This window comes from Ailuropoda melanoleuca, chromosome 13 (assembly GCF_002007445.2).
Source record: "Ailuropoda melanoleuca isolate Jingjing chromosome 13, ASM200744v2, whole genome shotgun sequence".
Lineage (NCBI taxonomy): Eukaryota > Metazoa > Chordata > Mammalia > Carnivora > Ursidae > Ailuropoda > Ailuropoda melanoleuca.
In genome coordinates this window covers 66170593-66192973 of record NC_048230.1, presented here as the reverse complement: position 1 = coordinate 66192973, position 22381 = coordinate 66170593, and the positions used below count along the sequence as shown (strand labels likewise).

The 22381-nt window shown below is 43.4% G+C and overlaps 1 protein-coding gene across 1 annotated transcript in view; it reads left to right on the top strand.

Annotated features, from left to right (window-relative positions):
* Positions 1-20839, top strand: part of RPRD1B (regulation of nuclear pre-mRNA domain containing 1B) — a 50613-nt gene extending 29774 nt beyond the window's left edge. The window contains 1 exon segment of the mRNA XM_002915149.4: positions 18168-20839. Within this exon segment, the coding sequence (XP_002915195.1) occupies positions 18168-18317 (150 nt within the window). The 3' untranslated portion in view covers positions 18318-20839.
* The last annotated feature ends 1542 nt before the right edge of the window (positions 20840-22381 follow it).

Sequence of the window (22381 nt, the reverse complement as noted above, 5' to 3'; positions counted from 1 at the left end):
GTCAGTTATATATCACAGGAAGCACCAGAGTAGGTAAGGGAGGGAGGGGATAGTTCCCCTCCCCACCCCAGCACTCAAGAAACATGTTCTCTGACACAGAGGGAGGGGAAACGGAGCTAGTCCTGTGGCTGAGATTATCATGTTTGCCTTTCCACACAGTCGCTGACTTGAAGAGGGCAGTGAATGATGGGCACTTTTGACTCTATCCTTACCTGCGGTGATTACGGGAGCAGGGCTGGGTAGTGGTTGGGGGAACTTCATAAGCCATCCTGGAAGTGGGAGATGGGAAACGGTTGTGAAAGTAGTATGGCTTAGATTTAGAAATCGACACTGACCAGAAATCCTAAAGGGAGTTTCACAGGCAGTACCAGACGGTCATTTATCTGAAATGCTCATCTTTCACTGAGGAAGCATTTTCAGCACTGTGCCCCGGGACTAATAAGAGAGTGTAATTAATGATTCTGGTTGTAAGTCACCATGCCATCTGTTGAACTGCCCCTTGGCGACACATTAAGGGCTTTCTCTGATCTGTCAGACATTGATTATCATGAGCAGCTGTTGTTGGGTGGAACGTGGCAAGCTACCATAGAGGACAGAGTCTTTGAGAAGGAGATTGGGTTGGTAGAGTGGATTAACTCTTTGTTTATTTCCCTTCCTCACAGTTGCACTTGACTCCTTATGTTTCTTGGGGGATCATTCTGGTTTCTGTAGAACCAGTGGTTTGTGAGATGCCATGAAAGGTCATTAAGCAGAGAGATGGATCAGAGATTTGGATCTGTTCTGTAGCTTTCCAGCCCAAATTCCTCTGCTCATCTGGGCATTGGGGTTCCATTGCTTAAGAATCAGAACAGGAGACTCCCATCACTGGAAAGTACAGGTTCTGAGCTAAAAGGTCCTTTCTTTTCTCATACAACGTCACTTGACCACTTGAACAAATCCATTCACTGTAAAAATGAAGCTAAATTTGCATATTTAAAAAATCAAAAGACTAGATACGACGTAAGATGTTGAGAGCTGGCTTTAGTTTTTTTCTTTATCCATGTTTGCTAAAAATGTGAATAGTCTGCTCTCTAGAATCTATGATTTTTCTCTCACATTCCATAACAGGCTGGTGTTACTCCACCATACCCTTAAGGTGATGGCAAAACTTGCAAAGTATATGCCTCTTGAAAGATGATGAATTACATGAACCAGTATGAATTCTTCTAAATGCTCACAGTCTCTTATTGATGAGGGCTGTGCATCAAGTATACCTATCTTTTTAACATTCACTTTTTTAACACTGCTAGTCCTTGTTTTAAAAATGCCATATCAGAATGTAAATGAAATCTGCTTTTATTTTTTAATCCCTTCATTGCCTTTAATGTATGAATATGGAATTCTTAGAACTCTGGAAATGTAATGATTTTCTTGAGAGCCTGTTTTCTTCCCAAAGTTCTAATTTGTTAACAACGAGGTCCCCCCCCCCACTTTTTTTTAAGGTCACCTCTTCCTTCAAGTAACAAGCATACCTTTTTGTCTTTCTCTTAAGAATCTTACGTTAGATTTCTGGGTGGCTCCTAAGCTTTGGGGTAGGGAATGTGATGATTCGAAGCCAAGGATGATTGAGATGCTGGCATGTAGGAGGGGGCAGTTACGGCTCACAGAGAGATTGTGTTTCTGCCTTCAAGGAAGTCATTGTGGCATAAACAGCATCAGTGAACATAAAACCAAACCAGGGGATTATACGTAATATAGATTAAGGAGGCAGTTGGCCACTCCGATTGTGGTTTAAGGTCAAATCCAAACTTCCTGGAAGGCAATAAAGGCTTTTTGTAAAAGGAAATCGCAGTTGAAGAAGAGAAATATGTTTATAAATGGGAAAGCCAGACCGGAGCAGACAAATGTGTGAAAAAAGACAAAAAAATAGAAGGGGTGGGAGGGAAGTGCCACAGTCCTCCAATGGGAACCAGGCTCTGTGCTCTTTAAGGAGCTGCTTGTTTATTCATGATAAAGTCAGCACAGCCCGTGCCAGTCAGAAGATGTCCAAAGATGATCAAGACATGCTCAAGGAGCTTACACTCTGTTTGGGGAGAAACAGCAGCGAATGGAGAGTTAGAATGCGAGAAAGAAGTAAAGGGAATATCCTAGCTCACTGTGTCGAAGTTGAAATAGACCAGGAGAAAATTAACATATTAATATTACACTAATTTGGTCAGAAGTTTATTTACAATGTGAGAGAATTATTAAACACGTGGGCAGTTTCTGAACCCTGTAATACCCTTCGGCAGGTCTTCTGAAGTCTGCTGGCCTACGTGGTCTTTTGCTCTTGCGGTGCCAGGAACATAATTGTTTCTCAGTAAATATTTGTTCTGTGCATGAAATTCCATCAGTCAATGCAATCTTTTTCTATGAAGACAGGTGTTTTTTTTTTCTTTTTAAGTTGCATGAAAAGTGGTTTGACAAATCTGATTTAATTTGTGGTAAAGAAAGGTGACTTTTTGATAGAAACTCCTATGGGTTTTCTCGTTTGTGCTTTTTTCCCCTTTAAGTAGAATCACGATTCATTTTGAGATGATGGGTTTGTTTGGTTTTTTTTACCTGTTCTTTTGTTTTTTGCTTCTGTTTCTGGATGTTGTGGTGACATTGGCCTACCACCTTTCCCTTAAACTCCAGGCAGGGTTAGAAGGGGGCTGCTTCCAATCTATTTGCAATGCTTTTGTCACAAACATGAGAAAACCTAGAAATGGGAAAGAGGGCATGTGGAAGGAAGCACAAATGGTAGCCTGGAGGTGTTTAAGAAGTGTGGAGGGTACAGAAGAAGGTTAATTCTAAAAGGTAGAAGCCAAAGGTACCAGAAAAGCCTCCAAACTTCAGTTCTTAGAGCAAAGGGGAGGTTTGTTTCTGGTAGATAGAGGTGACTATTTGCCCCGGTTGTCTGGTAGAAGCTCACAAGCCATGTCAGATGGATTGGATGGAGTTCCTGCCTTGTCAGGTTGGATAAAGCATGATGTGCGTATGTTCATTTGAGTGATCAGGGCATCACTGATTGGGGGGGGGAGGGAAAGGGACGGGACAGAGGGAATACAAACCTATTTGTCCAAACACTGGAGAAAAAAAATCAAAAAGGAGCAGGTACTCACTGTTTTACTGCCATATCAGTTATTTTCATTCACAGCATGGTGTTTGGTTGTCATTTCTGAGGGAAAGAAAAAAAAAAAAGGTCATTGGAACTTTCATAGGAATCGCACTGAATCTCTAGGTTGCTTTGGGAACTTTTGCCATTTTAACAGTCTTCAGTCTTCCAGTCCATGAACGCAAGATTTCTTTCTGTTTCCTTAGATCTTTTAAAATTTCTGCTGCAGAATTTTAAAAAACATGTTAGAGGCCTGCTTACTGGTGCATTTGACATTACAAAGGCCCTGTTTAGGTGCCACGAATATCAGTGACCACAGGAGTGGGCAGTAGTGTGCACCGCCCTTTAGTAGGTGTGTGTGCCCCCAGGTTTACAAAGCGTGCATACAGATGCACGTGTGTTCAGCAAAGCCACCAAGGCACAGCCGTGACAGCCAGCTTCACTCTTCACTCAAAATGAAGTGGCACGTTGAGGCCTGGATGTATGGGTAAGTCAGTAACAGTACTACTGAGCTGGACGGAATCTTAGACATCATGGAGTCTGACTTCCAAATTGGTGAAGAAACTCAGACCCAGAGAAGGAAGTTTGCCACAGACCAGGAATAGAATCCAGGGCAGACATCTGGTAACTTTCCACCAGGTTTGCGTTTTCCTTTGTTGTTTTATTTTAAATTTGATTCCATCAGGTCAACAGCCGGAAGACATCCTACACAGAAGAGTAGCCAAAGTTGAATCATTTCAGCAATCCCCAAGAACCTTGTTTTAGAAAAATGCCATCGTATGTAGGGGGATTAAAATAGTTGCATGAAGCATTTCAGAGTGGCCTCTGAGAAAACCTTTCTAAGGTTTGAGAGAACTGATTCTGCCACCGAGGTTCTACATACCGTCCTGGCTGGGACTATGCATGCTCTAGGGGGTGGGGGTGATTGGCTCATTGAACTTGGGGCTGCTGCTGTTTCTCCCCAGCTTGGCACCTCCTCCTTGGCCGTAATGAATACTCAGAGCCTTCTACTTCAGACCGTTCAGCTGGAAGGGGGAAATGGTACAGGATCTAACATTGCCTGTGACTCTTCATGCAGTTTGGTTGTAACAACTTGAGAAATTCTTTGGCTGTAGTGAAGAGGGTACTAAACCAAATTGATGGCCGTCTGTTGTTTTTGGCAGCATCGGCCCCCTCCCTGCGGGGTGCAGATGGTTAAATGCATTTATTTCAATAATGGGACAGGCAATAGGTGGAGATAGCTCCATTTTTTGTCAACTTTGGAGTAAATTCTTTTTCCCATGATGTTCAAAGCCAGTATCTCATTGTCCATTCCAGTAAGGGCAGATGGGAGCAGGTGATATAATCCTCATTTTAGATGAGAAAACAAAGCTCAGAGTGTCTATGAGCAGTTCAAGGTCACAGAGGAAGTCGGTGAGAACCAGAACCCTAATCTCCTGACGCCTGACTCTAGTCATCATCTACAGTGTTCCCCTGGGAGCTTAGAGGCCCTGCCTAGACTGCCTCTCACAGCCCTGCCTGGCCTGGCCCCACCTGCTCACAGTCCTCTACACTCACTGCCCTTCCTTTTAGGATAACTCTTTTCCTCCCTAGAGTAGCAGTGCTATCAGCACCATGGGCTGTTCCAGCCATTGTTGAAAAGGTCAGTCTGCTTACACTGCTCATGTGACCCCATGGAGGGTTTGCACTCACATCCTTCCCTACACAGCAGCTCATGGCTTGCCCCCTGCTTTTTCATTCCCGCTTTGATATGGGAGCCTCCCCCTACAAAGTTTCCTTCCAGTAAGTGGGGACTTCTCTTGAGTTGTCTGGTTCTGCAAGTAATTTGCAGGTTAGAGGCTGTGTCCTTGAAGTCCTTCCATTCTTTTCAGTTGCTGCCAACCCTTACTCTCAGGTTAGATTTGCAGCTGGAGCTCTTATCTGTGAGGATGCATGTGTGCACGTGTGTGTGGGGGGGTGCTCACGTGTGCATTTTTTTGTTGTTATAATGTGAAAACTGGTATTTGTTCATCTCTTTTCATCCCAGGGGGAGAAATGCCACATTATAATCGTTATAACGTACTTCACATACTTGGTGACCTAAGGGCATGGTTCACCAACATGTGAGACTTCACGTTAAAGAAGTAACATGATTTCAAAGCTCTCGCAGTTAGAATTCCATACATTTAGTCATAGCATCGTTTCCGTATTTATAGCCCAACTTTTGGCAATTCCTCCTGTCTTCCAGAATAGCTCCAATGAGTTTTAGCTGGTGTTTGTAGCACTAATTTTTCATATTTACAAAGTACCTGTACATGTTAAGTCAAAACAGCATCTGGGCTCCTTGTCACTGCTTGCCTGCCAGAACATTCATTCTTATTCAACTAATAGTTCTTTATTTCTGTTTTTCTGATTACAAACACATCATAGGGAAACTTAGAAAATAAGTATAAAAAAATTATAATCTCACCACTGAGAGAACTTTTGATTTTGGTACATTTCCTTTATTTTTTCTTCAGTTTTATTTATTTATTTTAAAAAATTGTATTTATTTATTTGAGAGAGAAAAAGAGAGTGAGCCAGGGAAGGAGCAGAGGGAGAGGGCTGAGCAGACTCCGAGCCAAGTGCAGAGCCTCACATGGGGCCTGATCCCACCACCCTGAGACCGTGACCCAAGCCAAGACCAGGAGTTGGACGACTAACCAACTGAGCCATCCTGGCCCCCTTTTTTCTACAATTTTAAAATTAAAGTGATCGTAATGTGTAGACAATTTTCTGTCATGCTTTTTTTTTTTAACTTTATGTGATCATTTTCCCTTATTAAAGCTATGTAAACATTTTAAATGGTTGCTTGAATACCTGTAGTTGGATAATCAATAATTATTTTTATTGAGCATTTATGTTTTGTTTTTTGGGTTTTTTTTTTTTTTTTTTTTTACTTTGGGCTAACTTCCATTATTGGGTTATTTCTTCCCTGTAAGTTTCGAAAAATGGATTCCGTGTGTACGTGTAGATGCCTGCCTGTCTTTACGTGTGCTAAGTTTATATGCATTCCTGCTATAGGAGTTCTTGCTCTTCCAAAGCATCTTCAGCAGTCTGGCACTTCATAGAGTTTTGGAGATAGACAGGTAGAACATACAGATATCCATCCCCAAGTTAAGGATTAATCATTGTTTTGTGAAGAAATGAGCATTGAATAGTGTAATTAGACAAATGGGGCTCTCTTCTGGGTTTTAAGTTATGTTTACGTTTGAAACAGCTGTGGGAAATAGCGGTTACTTCTTATTATAACACTGACTTGAGCGAGCATCATTTTGAGAGCAGGTTCAGATTACAGAAATTTGAGCTCTAGTGTCTAAATATCTGACCCAGTGGATACATGTCATTTTGAGCAGAGATCTATTTTAGTCTTTAGGACTCTTCCTACTACTGTTAAGGTAGGCCTTCTTCACCCACTTCAAGTTGCAATTTTTGTAGAAAGTAAAATTGGATTGTGTCATACTTTGCAATCTTGGAAATTCCACTTCTGACTTTTGTTTTTATCTCTATAAGATTTAGGGCTTGAATTAAGATTAGAAAGTTTTTTCCTATGATTATAGCAAAAGTGTTCGTGGTTGTAATCAGGAATCAGAAAGAAACCATTGCAAATAAAGCCCATGAGCTCCCAAAGGTGTGGTGTGCTTCCTGTGGAGAGGTGAAGGTACCAGCTGTCATTATGACTTTGCAGGCCTCCTTATTTGTTTCTCCCTTATTCAGAATCCTTAAACATCTTTAGGAAAAAGTGTGGACAACTCTCTTGCTTAATCCACTCATTAGGTACTTGGGGAACTTTAAGCAGAGTAACTGCAGTTTTAAACCAGCAGCCTTCTGAGCATTCTTGGGGTTTGGATAGTGATTAATGGACTCAGTCCACTTTTTCTTCAGAGTGTCTGGTATGATGTATTTGGGTCCTTTTCTGGGTCCTTTTATTTTGCCCACCGTGTTTCTGTTCCGTGAGGCATAGACTTGCTGGTAGTGATTCCCATGGATATCATTTACCCCAGTTACGATTCAGTGATGAGGATCTGTGGTCCCCATTCCAGGCTTTCTCTGTTGAGGCCAGTGGTCCTTGCAGCCTTTCATCTTTGGTGTGGTTTGTCATTTATAAAACAGCAACGTTACCCTCAGCTGGGGCAAACAGGCTCTAACACCTGTCTGACCTAAAGCTGTTAGAGTCTGTCTTTCCTTATCGCACGGGCCCTTCAGGGGCACTTTATTCTCCTTTCTTTGGAAGAATCCTCCAGTAGACTGGCCGTAGGTGCCCTTCTCTGCAGGTGGCATGCTTTGCCCCTCTAATGTGCCTCTCTTAATATGAGCACACTCCCACTGTCCCTTTGTAACAACCCCATTTTCCCTCTCTGCCTTTACTTCTGAACCCACTGCAGCTTGGCATGCATATCTACATTCTACTGAAGTGGCTGTCTTCCCAATCCCCTGCCACTTGTCCAGACTCAAACCCAAGATACATATCCCTCTTCCCACCCCCGCCCCGTCTTTTGTTTCCTTTGCTCTTTTTGGCCCTCTCTATACCGCTTTATACTATTTGTTACCCTTTATGTGTTTTCCTTCTCTGGTTTCTGTTCCAGTCTTATTTTTTTGTGTGTTCTTAGTAAGCTTTTCTCCATCCCCACCCTGTTAATGTTGGTATACCTTTAGCCTTTTTCTGATTCTGTCCCCTTGTGACACAGTCAGAGTGGCTTCAGCTACCACCTGCGTGCTGGTGGCTTAAATCTAGATCTTTAGCCCAGACCCTTCCTTGTGCTTCAGACCCATATATCTTATTTCCACAGACACCTCAAATGTCATATGGCCAAAACAGACAGTCCTCTTCTTCTAACCTTTCCTTTCATTCTCTTTCCCTGTCTTGGAGAATGGCATTGCTATTCGTCAAAAGCGGACGCCAGAGCTCATCCAGTGTCACTCCCTTTTCATCCCACCTCTCAGCCTCCTCTTGTCGCCATCTTGCCCTCAGCCCCCAGGCCATACCTCTGCCAGACAGCTTCCCATAGCCTGACTGTCCCCTCGGCGTGGTCAGCAAGCCCTGGTGGTTTTCATCTCAGTTTTTCTTGAATCTGTCCCCTTCTCTTCCTCCCTCTCTCCACGCCTACCACCTTAGTCCCCCTGCTACCACTTCTCCCCTGCTCACTCTTTGCAGACCCACCTGCATTTGTTCCTGTGTTCTGTAACTTATTTTTCACATGGCAACCCTGTGATTTTTTTCAAAATGTAGCTCTGAGCAGGTCATTCCCCTGTAAAAACATTTAAATGGCTTCCTCTGGCTCCTGAAATATAAGCCCAAATCCTTGCATGTTCCCACCACATGCTCCATGCCTCACCCCATGGCTTGCCCCTGCTGACCTCAGCAGCCATCTCTCTTAACACGTTGCATTCCATCTTGTCTGTGCTGGCCTTTTCTCCCGCCGGCTTTACATGTGCTGCTCCCCCTGCTTAGAACACTCTGCCCCCTTTCCTTCCCACTGGTTACTCTTACCCTGTTGATTCCTGTTTCATCGTTTATATTCCATGTCAAACAGTATTTCCCCGAGACCCCACCCCCATCTCCACCCCATAAAACCAGATTTCTGCCCTCTTCCCCCCATAAATACTGTCTTATCTCCCTATCTTTTTCCTTCAGAGCACCACCTGGTTTGTTATTCTGTTGATGGATGATTTCGTTATTTCCCTGACCAGACCATAAAATCCTGCCTGGATTGTCACTCTGTCATCCCCAACCCTATCCTAGTGCTTGGCACAGTGTCCTAATCTCAGGTGGCAGGTACGGTTGCAGCTCAGTTCATCTCTAGGCTAAGTCAGGCTATATCTTTGCTGGGGGGGATTCCTTTCATAGTGATGATGCTCCCATGAGATCTAGGCTTTACTGCTTAGACACATTTTTTCCTCTCTCTTGGCCTTTAGGTTGATGGGACTGGACTGTGGTATTACCTAGTTATAAAAATCTGTGACTTTTTTCCCCACGGTCTTGGAGGTTGGAGGCTTTTTTTTTTTTCTCTTTTTTTAAGGATTGTATTTATTTATTAGAGCACGGGGAGGAGGAGGAGGAAAAGCAGACTCCCTGCTGAGCGTGGAGCAGCCCAATGTGGGGCTCAATCCCGGGACCCCAAGATCATGACCTGAGCTGCAGTCAGATGCTTAACTTACTGAGCCACCCAGGTGCCCCCGGAGGCTCTTTCATTTGCTCAAACCAACTTCTAGTAAAGGTGCTAAATTTTCAGGACATACTCAGATGGCTTATACGGAATATGGATCTTTGTATCCCGTTAACCCTTGTCTTTTTCTTCAATTCTGCATGCCTTTTCTAACATGTAGATCAGGAAGACTAAGGACTGCTTATAACACAATAAACATGGGAGTAGTGATGATTCTTTTCCTGCTCAGATCTGCTGATTCACATTGAACAGTTTAGCACGTGCCTGGTCTCATTCATATCTGGCATCACCCCACGGTGCAGGCATGGTTTCCATTCCCATCCTAAATGTAAGGAGGCTTAGCTCAGCAAGGTGAAGTCATATGGTGCACCACAGGCAAGTGGTAGAGTAGGATTTGAACTTGAATTTTCTGACTCCTTATTTTCTATCACAGCAACCTCCTTCTGGTGGGAGAGATGCAATATACCCTTGGTTTTTGGGAGGAGCCAGGAAATGTTATTTCCCTCCCTTTTTTTTTTTTTTTTTTGGNGGCTTATGGAAAGAAATTGGTCTTTTTATTGGTTGTGGAGAAAACTGTATCCAGATGCAGTGCAGTAACCTACAGGCTGCCTTGCCCCAGGCAGACCCACTGGCACTTAAAATGATAATAAATATCGCCTAAAACTATTCCGTGTGGAAAGTGCCCTTTACCTTTCTACACTTTGCTTCTTAACTGCCCTCCAGGAAGGCTTGACTCTGTCAGCATTTGGCACAGAAGGAGAAACCATTGGAAGGCTGCATCTCTGATGTTTGTCTGCATATTGATAACCTGGTTTTCCATGAAAATGGTTGTTAAGGAAGCCAGTTTGTGCGGGCTTTGTTATTTGCATATAACTTAGATATTTGACTTTTAAAAAACCCAAACATTTATTTATTTATTTATTTATTTATTTTTAAGATTTTATTTATTTATTGGACAGAGAGAGACACAGCAAGAGAGGAAACACCAGCAGGGGGAGTGGGAGAGGGAGAAGCAGGCTTCCCGCTGAGCAGGGAGCCCGATGGAGGGCTCGATCCCAGGACCCTGGGATCACGACCTGAGCCGAAGGCAGGTGCTTAGCGACTGAGCCACCCAGGCGCCCCCCAAACACTTATTTTTTAGAGAGAGTGTGTGACTGGAGGGGAGGGGCAGAGGGAGAGGGAGAGAAAGAATCCTAAGCAGGCTCCACTCTCTGCTTGGAGGCAGATGTGGGGTTCAGTCTCACAACCCCGAGATCATGACTTGAGCTGAAATCAAAAGTCAGACACTTAACTGACTGAGCCACCCAGGTGCCCCTAAGAAAAAAACTTAACTATAAATAGTAAATAGTTCTTATTGTACTAGTATCATGGTTTTACCTGGTTTTATATAATGAGGGATCCGTGACATAAATGTAAGCATTTTTGGAGGACCCAGGTGCATTCTTAAAATAAATCTCTCTCTCTTTCTTTCTGCCCAATGCGGGTCTTGAACTCATGACCTGAGCCGAGATCAAGAGTCAGACACTAAACCGACTGAGCCACCCAGGTGCCCCAAAATAAATCTTTTTTAAAAGCATTTTATGGACATCTGTTAAATTGTAAATATCTAGCTTTATGATTACATTAAAGTTGGAAAATTTGTCCAGTCCTAAAATTGACTTTATTTTTTTGTTAGTTTCATTTTTATTAATTTAATTATATGTAGACACTATTTTTTTTCCCTCTTCTCTCGCTTCTACAAATCCCTGTCAGAGTTTTTCCTGCTGCAGTAGAAGTTCCCTTAAACCTTTTGTGCAGAGGGTCTGCTGGGGAGAAAGAAGTATCCTGACGACACTTTGTGGTGCAATTCTGAGCTTACAAAGCCCATTCCCATTGGACTCCTCCAGTGGATGGGTTGGATCGCTCTGAGAACATTCCTCTAATTGTAGCCATTTTGTCATTTTCCCTTCTGGGAAATACTTTTTGTTTACCTTACTTAGCCGAGAGGCCCTGAGCACTGGCACTGGGGCCACAGCTTCCTCCTTTTCTTGTGTCTTCCCCGGCATCTTACTCAGCAGCTCCAGCCCTGCTGTGACACCGTCGAGTGTATCATTTTGAAATGTTGCAGCTGCCACTGAGTCACATGGGAGCACAGAGCTGCTGGGGGAGAGGTACAGATCAGTTACGGTTTTTTGTTCCTGCATAGATTCTTGAAGAGAAGTTAAAAGTGGCATTCTTATTTGCAGTCGGAAGATTTATATATTTTCCCTAAAAAACGAAAGAAAGAGAAGTGAATTAATTGTGGTTTAAGTAGAGGCTGTGATTTCTAAGTGTAAATCCTCTGATCTTTAGTGGCAAGAAGTAATAAGCCTCCTGGCAGGATGAAGGGGACTGACTGGGAGTGTTAAATAATTTTAGGGTGAGGGTCAGCTTCTCCTTTCTGCTTGGCTCTCAGTCTTCATGCGATTAAGCAGTTCTTTGACTTAAATTCAGTATGGCAGGTCACCTTTAAAACAGGGTCCTTCATAAACTGCTTCGTGCATAATAACCCTTTATGACTCTTAATTGGGAGTAGCTGAGCAGTGGGTGGTTTTTATATACCATATGTCCTATAGCACAACGGGGCAAGATAAAGCAAAATATGGGTCTTGTTACTGGAAATCTTGTCTCATCAAATCAAGCCCCTGCCTATGATGTTCTTTCTAACATAATTTTTCTTACATAAATAGTTCCTAGCCAGAAAAAAATAGATTTGACAATATTTACATTTTGATTAGTATTTCTTACAGAGTTGGTTAAAGGAGAAGCTTATAATTTTGTTTGTTTTGAAAATGAAATTCCTGTAGAAAGGTCACCGCAATGTCAGTCCCTGTCATTTCTAACCCTCTTATCTCAGAGCTCATCTGCAGCATGTCAGGTCTGGCCTACTGCTCGTAACCAAAAAAGGCAAAGAATGTGGAAGCCTCGCTCCCTTCAGCCGGTTGTCTTAGTGCTCCACGATGGTCTGTGTTTGCACAGTGTCTGCTGGATCCACAGGAAGCAGGGGGTGTTGGACACGTTTTCTGCTGCAAGTTCAGAGAGTCTGTGAGGGCAGGATTCCAGAGCTTTGCCAGGAGCATAAATCCTAGGCATTATCTCAGAACTGCACACTGGGCCTCGCCCTCTGCGTTTTAAACATTTCTTGGCAGTCAAATAAACCCAGGCACTTTATCACAGGTGCCCACTTCCCCTCCCCTCCTCGAGGATCCTGACACAGGGGAGCAGCCGCAAGTCTGGTAGAACCCTCACCTGTTTCACGGCCCCCCTCAGTCTCTCGTGGGAGAGGTGGGCTTTGCTGCAGTAGGTGTATGCAGCCGGAGGGTAGCTCAGCCCCTCACCGCTGCCCCCACCCCAATACAAATTATGCTTGAACAGGAAAGGAAGAGCCACAGGACCACTTGGATTTGCCTTGTCTCCTCTGGTTAAAGATAAGTAGTGGGGGGATGGCAAGTATCTGAAGTCCAAGAGTACAAAAAAGAGCCACGGTGAATTATGATCGAGAGGAAGAAAGAGAGAGGGAGAAGGCCCAATGAGCAGGAGCGCTGCCGCCCTGTCATCCTGATAGAAATTGTGCAGGTCCGTCCCGATCTCTCGTGTTCCTGTTCCAGGCAGGGTGGCGTGAGTGCTAGAGCAAAGGCTTAGTCCTCTATTGCACCCAAGTGTAAGATATTTTAAACAAGGAGCATGTGACCACCTTGCCACATCATTTCTCTAGCTGAGTGGTACTTGGTGTACTAAAGAGGTTGTGGGATGTAGTGTACTTAAATGAGTCAGAAGACTGAATGGGTCTCATCACGTTGGTTTTAGTGATACCATGAAAAGAAGCTGGATTTCTGCTGAGGGCACAATTCGTAACCTTGTAGCAGCAGAGCTTGCGGACCGAACTTTTGTCAGAAGACAGACTGGTAGGTTGAAAAGAAAGATTCTTGGGTTTTCATGGTCTGTCTCCTCTACTTGTTAGAACCAAAGAGAAAAACTGTGGAAAGGCAGCTAGTGAGGAAGTGCCGCGGCCCAACCAGGGGAGCCTGGGAGCGGGAGAAGTGGAAGGCAAGTGAGAACTGGAGTTGTGTTGGGAGGGTAGTTTTGTTAGGATTCAAGAGTGACTTTCTTGTTCGTCCATGGTGACGATTATAGATGACTTTATTTGGGAAAAGACTGAATCTATTAAAAAAAAGGGTGGGAGATCAGAGTCTGTTGCTACTATAGGGGACTATAAAATTACTATTACTGTCCAGTTTGACCTAATCAGAGTTTGCCGTGAATTCTTACCTGCTTATTTCTCCTCAAAGCAGTAAGCTAGGTCATTTAGCTGTCTCCGCTAAGCCAGCCTCATGTTCTAACAGTTTCCAAGGCAATCTTTACCTGTCTTTGGATGTTCAGAGTCACCCTTGCTGTTGCATTTAGACCTCTTAGCTTATTCTTTAGGGCAGTTTTAGGTCCACAGCAAAATAAGAGGAAGGTACAGAGATTTCCTATATGCCCCCTGCTCCCCCACTGCCAACTTCCCCTGCCAGCGTGGTGCATGTGTTACCATTTATGAACCTGCATTGACATGTCCTGCTCTCCCAGCGTCCATACGACAGGGCTCACTCTTGGTGGTGTACATTCTGTGGGTTTGGACAAATGAATGATGGCATGTGTCCCATCGTTATCATATTTTCACTACCCTAAAAATCCTCTGTGTTCAGCCTATTTCATCCCCACAACTCCTGTCTCCAAAGTATTGCCTTCTCCAGAATGTCATATAGTTGAGCTCATATAGCATGTGGCCTTCTCAGGTTAGCTTCTTTCACTTAGTAATATACATTTGTTATTTCTCCATGTCTTTTCATGACTTGATATCTCCCTTCTCTTTAATGCTGCATTAACTGTTGCTTGGAAATACCAAAGTTTATCAGTCTGTTCACCTACTAAAGGGCTTCTTGGTTGCTTCCAAGTTTTGGCAATTACGAATAATGTTACTATAAACCTCCAAGCGTAGGTTTTTGGGTGGCGTCAGTTTTTAACTCCTTTGGATAAATACCAATGAGCATGATTGCTGGATCATATGGGAAGAGTATGTTTAGTTTTGTGAGAAACCACAAAACTCTCTTCCAGAATAGTTGTACCATTTTGCATTCCCACCAGAATGTATGAGAGTTCCTCTTGCACCACATCTTTGTCGGCATTTGATGGTGTTCGTGTTCCCAGATTTTGGTCATTCTAATAGATGTGTGGTGGTATCTCGTTTTAATCTGCATTTCTCTGATAACACGTCATCTTTTACAAACATTCCCTCCTGGTCTGTGTCTTTTCTTTTCATCCTGTTGACAGTCAGTGTCTTTTGCAGAGCAGAACATTTTTCCTTTTAGCGCAGTCTAGCTTAGGTGTTCCTTCATGGGTCGGGACTTGGGTATTGTATCTGAAAAGTCATCACCAAACCAGAGATCATCTAGATTTACTTCTGCTGTCCTCTAGGAGTTTCATAGTTTTGTGTTTTCCATTTAGGTCTGTGATTATTTTGAGTTAATTTTTGTAAAGGGTGTAAGATCTGTGTCTAGATTTGTTTTTTTTGCATGTGGGTGTCCAGTTGTTCCAACTTTTCTGTTGAAAATACTCCACTGTATTGCCTTCACTCCTTTGTCAGAGATCAGTTGACTGTATTTATGTGGGTGTATTTCTGGACTCTCTGTTCTGCTGCATTGATCTGTTTGTCTGTTCCCTGGCCAGTATCACATTGTCTTGATTCCTGTAGCTTCATAGTAAGCCTTGGAGTCGGATAGTGTCAGACTTTGTTCTTCTTCTCTTTCAATATTGTGTTAACTATTTGGAGTCTTTCGCCTCTCCGTATAAATTTTAGAAGCCCTTTGTCTTTATTTGCAGAGTAACTTGCTGTGCTTTTGATTGGGACTGCGTTGAATCTGTAGATCAAGTTGGGAAGAACTGACATCTTTACAATATTGAGCCTTCCGACTCATGAACATGGAATATCTCCCGTTTATTTAGTTCTTATTTGTATCAGAGTCTTACCATCTTGTACATATTTTGTTAGATTTATACCTCAATAGTATTTCATTGTTCTGGCTGCTAATGTAAACTCTCTGCTTTTTCATCTTTATCCTTGACAGTCCCACTTGTCCTTTCTGTAGTGCTGCCCCCCTCCTAGGCTCATGCACCTGTTCTGAAAGTAGAAATCCCTGTGGAAGGAGTAACCCAGTGGCACGAGGAGGTGTGTACGGGATCCATCAACTTTCAGGTGGCCCAAAGAGAGGACTTTAATGGGGAACGTGTTTCCTTTCATTAAAATGAAGTTTCTTTGATGATACTTAGAATATAATAGCAGCCGAAGCATGATACGATACCGCCTCCCAACCTCCCTACCTCCCTACCTCCAAACAGGGACAAATGTTTTCTTGTTGGCTTGTTTGTTTTGGTGTGTGCGTGTGTGTGTGTGTGTGTGTGTTTGTTTGTTTTTTAAAGATTGCCTGGGAGAGGATTATTTGAACTTTAGGTGGTATCTAATGAGATCACCTGCCTTCCCTTTTAAACTCGGATGGGCTTGCTAAGTTAGTGTGAGGGTCACTCAAGAGTGCAGAGCCTTGGATTCTGACTCCAGATCCGCTCATTAGAGACTTCATGGTCTTCAGACTGTTCGTAAGGAATTCCTTCGCTTAAAGTCCTCTTTAAGAGTGATGGCGCCAAGTCAGAGCGGCTTTCATCTATCAGCTTTGGGCAGGGAGCAAGGGATAACTATTCAGTAACTGTTTTACCCTTTTTGTATATAGAATTCAGGAGAAGTTCATTAAATGAATCCATGTTCAGTAATAGAGAATTGGTATTCTCTATTAATTTCCCTTGAAGTATATAAAACCAAAGAAGAAAAATGTTTGCAGGGGAAGGGCATGGGAACCTTGACATTTTAGATCCTCAGATCTGAAATTAGTTTTCAGTTTCAAAATGAAAGCTGATTCCTTAATGTGATGTGCTTGTAATGTTTTGTTTTATGTTTTGTTAATTTATTGGGCAACTGTTGGACACCTACTGTTTCCAGGGCACTGCTGGTCATGGTGGATGATAGGTAAAGCAGGTGGGTCCAGTCTTAGCCTCCTGAAGCTCATTAGTTTGATGGGGGAGTCATTATTTATAATTTACATAAGGCATTATTTTAGTTGTGTTAAGTCTACAAAAGGAAAGAAATGTGTTACCAGGAAAGCTTACTTTCTTCCCATCTCTTCATCCAATGGCTTGTGCAAGGAGCTCTCATTTCAGGTAGAAGCCTTGACTGCCGGCACTAATGTGGGCACAGAGCCTCCCTGCCCAGACTTCCATATCTCTTCTCTCCCTCCTTTCTTGGACTTTGTCTTTACAGCTTGAACTAAGTGTTTATCATTTAACCTCTTTCCTGTCTTATCACTCTTCCCAGCAGGGCTTAAGTATATGCCCTCAAACTCTCTGCCTCTCTAGTGTGTAGAAGGTGTCTGGTCCAAAGGAACCTAGAATTTGAAGAACAATCTTACGAGTGGGCCAGTTCCTTCATTTTCAGATAAGGAAGGTGAGGACAAAGGAAGAGAGGGACCACACCCACAGTCACATAGCAAGTTAGAGCCAGAGCCAAAACTAACCCAGGTCTTTGACTCATAGCCCAGTGCTTTCTGTTACATTCCTGCAGGAGAGGCTTTATTTAGTCAGCAGGGATCCATCCTCGGGAACTTTCTGTCTTTGCAGGAAGACTGAGGGTGACACAGCTAGAGGAAAAAAAAACAGCCCCAAGGGGGGCCATAAACAGACCTCACAAGGCCCAGGGTTGTTACCCCATACAGATTAACCAAGGGTGCCTTTTGCTGGGAAGAAAGAAAATAGTATACCAAGTTCCTGTCATCAGGGAAGTCATATTTTAGAGGAGCAAAGGAGTCTAACATGTATGAAGAGAGCACCTCAGAGCAGCCTGTTAGGGGCTCAGGTGCACCTCAGTGCGCAGGACGGTCCAGAACGGGTGGGGGTGGGGACCAGTCTTCTGGATGAGGAGAAAAGCTTTTCCTGGAGAGACGGGGAGGCAGAACTTCACTGAGACCAGGAGAAGAAAGATCGCCTCCAGGCTTGAGGGGAATCCCAAACCAGTGGCACACACAGGCAGTGGCCTGGGCATAGGGGGTTGGGAAGCTGCGGGAGATACACTTGGGCAGGAGCTAATCTTAGCAGATCTAGAGCTATGAGCAGTCACGGAGAAAGTGCGGTGCCACGCTTCACTTTCTCAAGGAAGTAGCTTGATGAAAGCTGGGCTTCTGGGAAGCTGGCGTGTTTCGGGGAGCCTCCTGGAAAGCCTCCTCCAGGCCTCGCTGCAGTTGCTCAGGTGTGGAATGAGGACGTCCTGGATGCAGGTGGTGGCAGTGGGGATTTCGAGCTCCTGTGGTGCTTGGTGGTGGTGATAGGTGGTGGATCTGGATTACTCTCAGTTTAACACAGAAGGTGGAGCTTGATAGTGATTTTTCTAGGCATGTCTAGGTGGAGCCCTCAGGATAATTGGAAAGCCTGAGCATCTGTATTTTATTTTATAAGGGGTTTTGAAATAGATGAGAACCACGTAAGAGAATGCAAACACAAAATACCACTGCTTTTACTTCCAGATCTCAAGTGTGAAGTTAAATACCATTTAATTCACTGTTGCCAGTACTGAACTCTGCTTTCCTTTTTTATGTCAAGTTTTTTTTTTCCTTTTGAGAACCCAAGCATTATAGTTTAGCTGAAGGGGGAAGGGGCGGTCTGGTAGGGAGAACGTAGAGCAAAAAGCTGAGAGTATCTGTACTGGCTCCTTAAGCCTGACCATCAGCACACACAGACTTAACTGCATTGTCTTCTCTTTGTCTCCGTAGGAATATAAACAGAAGCTTGCTCGGGTAACCCAGGTCCGCAAGGAACTGAAGTCCCATATTCAGAGCTTGCCAGACCTCTCATTGCTGCCCAACGTCACAGGAGGCTTGGCCCCCCTGCCCTCTGCTGGTGACCTGTTTTCAACTGACTAGGACAGGTGTCATGCCCCAGATTCCCATCTCTACCAGCAGAAAGAAGAGGGCAAGTCATGGTTGGAAATAACCTTGTGGCCCCTGGTTTTGTCCCTCCTTCATCCTGGTCCCGCAGCCTCAAGAATGAACCACGGACTCTGATTCTCCTTTCCGTCCTCTCTTGTTGAGCACAATGCAGAACAGTGGGGAGTGGAGTCCAATTTAGATTCATATGTGGAAGGAATACAAACTCTCCCACTGCATTTTTTCATGCCCCTGTCGTTTTTCCATTCTTAGCTTTCTCTTTACACCCAAGAAGTTATGAAAATCATGTGCACATCTGGAAGCTTTCAGAAGAATCTTGTTGCTTATGACAGCATTGTGTCATGAAAGCAGCTTCTGTTTTCTGAGCTGGGCTTGCTTGTTCAAGTTCAGGCCTCCACTGAAGGACTCGCTCTGGAGTCATTGACTTTCCTGGCTGCCGTCTACCCCGAAGGTTGGAGGCACGACTGTCCAGCAGCTTTGCCGTAAAGAGTTTGCCAAATCTCATCCTTCCTTTCCCTTACTTCTCATGATGTATAGTCAGAGGTGAGGTGCGTTTGTGTTGTAAGCAGACTAGGGAATCTAGCAATAAGATTTAAAGCTGATCTGGGACAAAGTCACAGTTCAGAAACAAGAGTAACAGGGATCACAAGCATGAGTTAAACATAAGTAATTTGCTTCAGGTCCCTACAAACAACCTTCCCCAAGCACCCACTGTCAAAGAAAACGTTCCTAAAAACCTGACCTTTTGGCCCTAATCCGTTGTGAAGGCAATTGTTAGAAATGGCACTGGTGGACCCCAAAAGCTAAAGGCTTACTAAGAGTCTGGGCTCTGCACAGGTGTTGCTGTTTCAGCCCATGTCTTTTGGGGAGCAGGGCTCACACTAACATTTCCTTCACTGGGCGCGTGTCTACAGTATGGTGAGTAAACTTGAATATCTCCCTTGCGAATACGACACTCTGTGCATGTTTGTCTGTTTACGCCACTGGCCACTGCACGTGTCCTTGTGCCCGGAGTGGGAGGAGTACTCCAGTCGGCTGTTACTGAAGAGCTGGTCTCGGGCAGAGGAAGGGGGGCAGTCAGGGATTTTAATTTTGGGTTTTAATTCCATTATCATGCCAGCTGACATTATGACTATATAATGTACTTAGGATTTTTACCTTGCTTTTAGTGAAGGTTAGGCCTGCTAACTGTAAATCATTCTGATTTGGCAGGCTTGTTTTTGACATTGGAAAGGGCAGAAAACAGTTTGCCCCAATACTGTAATAGGAGTCAGAGCCCAGAGGCTGAAATCCAGAAGCTATAAAAAGGAATTCAGTGGTGGGGGCTTCAGAATCTCCATTATTTTGAGTCCTTATTTTCAGGATTACCAAAAAGCCAATTACTTGTAATTTTACATGTTAAACATGTTGGAACATAGCCTGTGTTTTAAGCGTGTGGCAGGCTTTCCTTTAAGAAGCTCTCCTGCCTGCCATGAAGTGAGAGGGATGAAAAGTCGTAGCAGGTGTTCAGTTTAACTCTGTGTAGAACATAGTAGCATTTAAGCTCTTTTTCGGATTTGAATACGGACTGTGTGTTGTTTGCTTATTGACACTGCCTGTTGTCCTGTCATTATTAAATTAATGAGTTCTCTATAAAGTTTTTCTTCCCAGAGGCCATAGGGCAGTAGGTGACTTTACTAAAATCGCAAGATCAGTTCTCGTCTTCACTGTTTGTGCACATGCGCCCCCCCCTCCCCCTAATATGCTGTGCTGCTCTAGTCCTGCGTGTGAGCTTGTTTTGGATCAGACCCATCTTGGACATTCTCTGTGCTTTGACTGAGGAAGCAAAATTTTACTAGCCACGAATCAAAAGGGTATAGTAGATATTTGCTCTGACCAGCTAGATGAAAATGTTCTAACATGACAGATTTCACCCACTGCTATTTTTTATCAGATTGCGTTTGACCAGCAATTGGTGCATAATTATTACAGCAAGAGCAAAAAAAATGAAACTGTAGCAATTATGTAAATGAGTGTGTTGGCCTCCTAACACCTGTTACTAGTGGACTTCCTATGAGGAAGTTAGTTTTGGGGGTTTTTTTGTTTTGTTCTGTTTTTTAATGAAATGCTTTTGTTTTTTAAATCTTAATTCTCCCCATATCCTCCCCAAGTGTGCTTATTACTTCATTTGTTTAATTTAAGTGAACCTTTCTTCTCCTTGTATGTATGAGGTGATCTGGTGGGGTGGGGTGGGGTGGGTGGTTTTTGTTTTGTGTTTTTTCTTTATTTAGGGCATCCATAGGCCTCAAAGGACCTTGCCTTTAGGTCATATTCCTCAGAAAGTCTTCATTCTTCTTTGTTTTGTTTTGTTTTTTCTTAAAGAATATTTTTAAAGCTTAAATTTGTATATTAATTTAGGACTTTATTTAGAAGCATAGGCTGTCATTGGCGGCAGCAGTATATTCTGAAATGTCTCATAGATATATATTTTTGAATAAAGATGGTGTTGTTGAACGACATCGTGTGATGTTTCTTTTCCCTGCCTTGTTACAGAACACCCGATGCTTTCTTTGTAAGCAGTGGATAATTAGTAATCACCAATAGAGATTGTGCTGTCTGCACAGTATCTTGTCCCTTAGGAGTTTTGGGACTGTTAGTGGCCCATAAATACTCGGCACTTACATAGTATTTTCTAGTTCTTTCCAGGCGCTTAATTAGCTTTAATTAGCCAATCCACACAGTGCCCCGGAGAGGTGCCTCCATAGTTTTATCCTCATTGTACAGAAGTAGGAACCGATGGAGAGAGGTTGAATGACTTTTTCCCCAGTACCACAGTCTCTGACAGATTCAGACTTAGAAATTCTTTGATTTCAGCGCTTTTGTTCACACTGCTGGGTCTCCAGAGAGAGATTTGATTTCGGCAATCCAGTGAAAGCCACTCTGAACAGTTAAAAAGAAGAAAAATGTGAGAGAATCATAAATCCAAGTGGTATGTCTTTTAAAAACCTTTTTTTGTAGGTTTCCTTTCTCTTTTCCTTTCACTCTCAATGAAAGCATACGGGCTGAGCATTGTTTGTGAGAACTTGAAATAATAAAACAGTTTGAAATACAGCCTTTTGAAATAACTAATAGATTTAGAAGGCTGATTTTACCCTTTCCACTGGGTGCTGGCAATACTTGCCAGAAAAAGTGGGGTTCCCCATCTCGGAATGCAAAAAGACTACAGTAGCTGTGGTCCTTCAAGTCTAAAGTGCAGCTCAAGGCCAAGTCCAGAATCAGGGGAGTTGAAACTATGCGTTGCTGAAGTGCTGCCTTAAAATATAAAGGTTGGCTGGGATATGTGCATCTCAGGAGACAGACTCTCTTGTGTCCCCAGGTCTCATGGCCTACTTAATGCCTCCACTCCTACCTATAAATAGTAAGTCCATAATTCCTCGGGTTTAATTAGCACTGCAGGCTACAAAGTATGACTGCGAGGTCCTCAAAGCTGAAGATGAAACTGCCTAGGAGTTCATGAATCTGTCAAAATGCTTCACTTCTGTGATTAGAGTCGTTAACTCTCCGTGTGACCTTCTTGGGCCAGGTACTCCCCTCTCTGGGCCTCAGTTTTCTTACCTCTGAAACGTGGTATTGGACAAAATTATTTCTGGGTTCTCTGCCAGCCCTAAAAGCTTATGGTGGTTGTGTTGCGGGAGAAGAATGCAGGACTAAATAAAGTCTGAGAACACTGAATGGCAAATCCTAGGTCCCTAGGAACATTTCTTAGACAGGTTAATGATACCACCATTGTGCGTATGTAGTTACTTTAAAAAAAGAGGGGAGCTTAAATGGAACCCTGGAGATTGTAGTCTACAAGGATCAGAACACAAGACACAGGTCCAGGACTAGGACGATGAGAGTAAACACCGTTCACTGAGCACAAATTAATCTGCATTTGGCGTATTTGAGATCTTTAAGAAAAAGCTATTTTCCAGCCTGGTTTGCTCTCTTACTTTCTGCCAGAATCATTCATCTGGATAAACTCATTTCTCATCACCACCTCCATGGGGTTTTTCATTTAA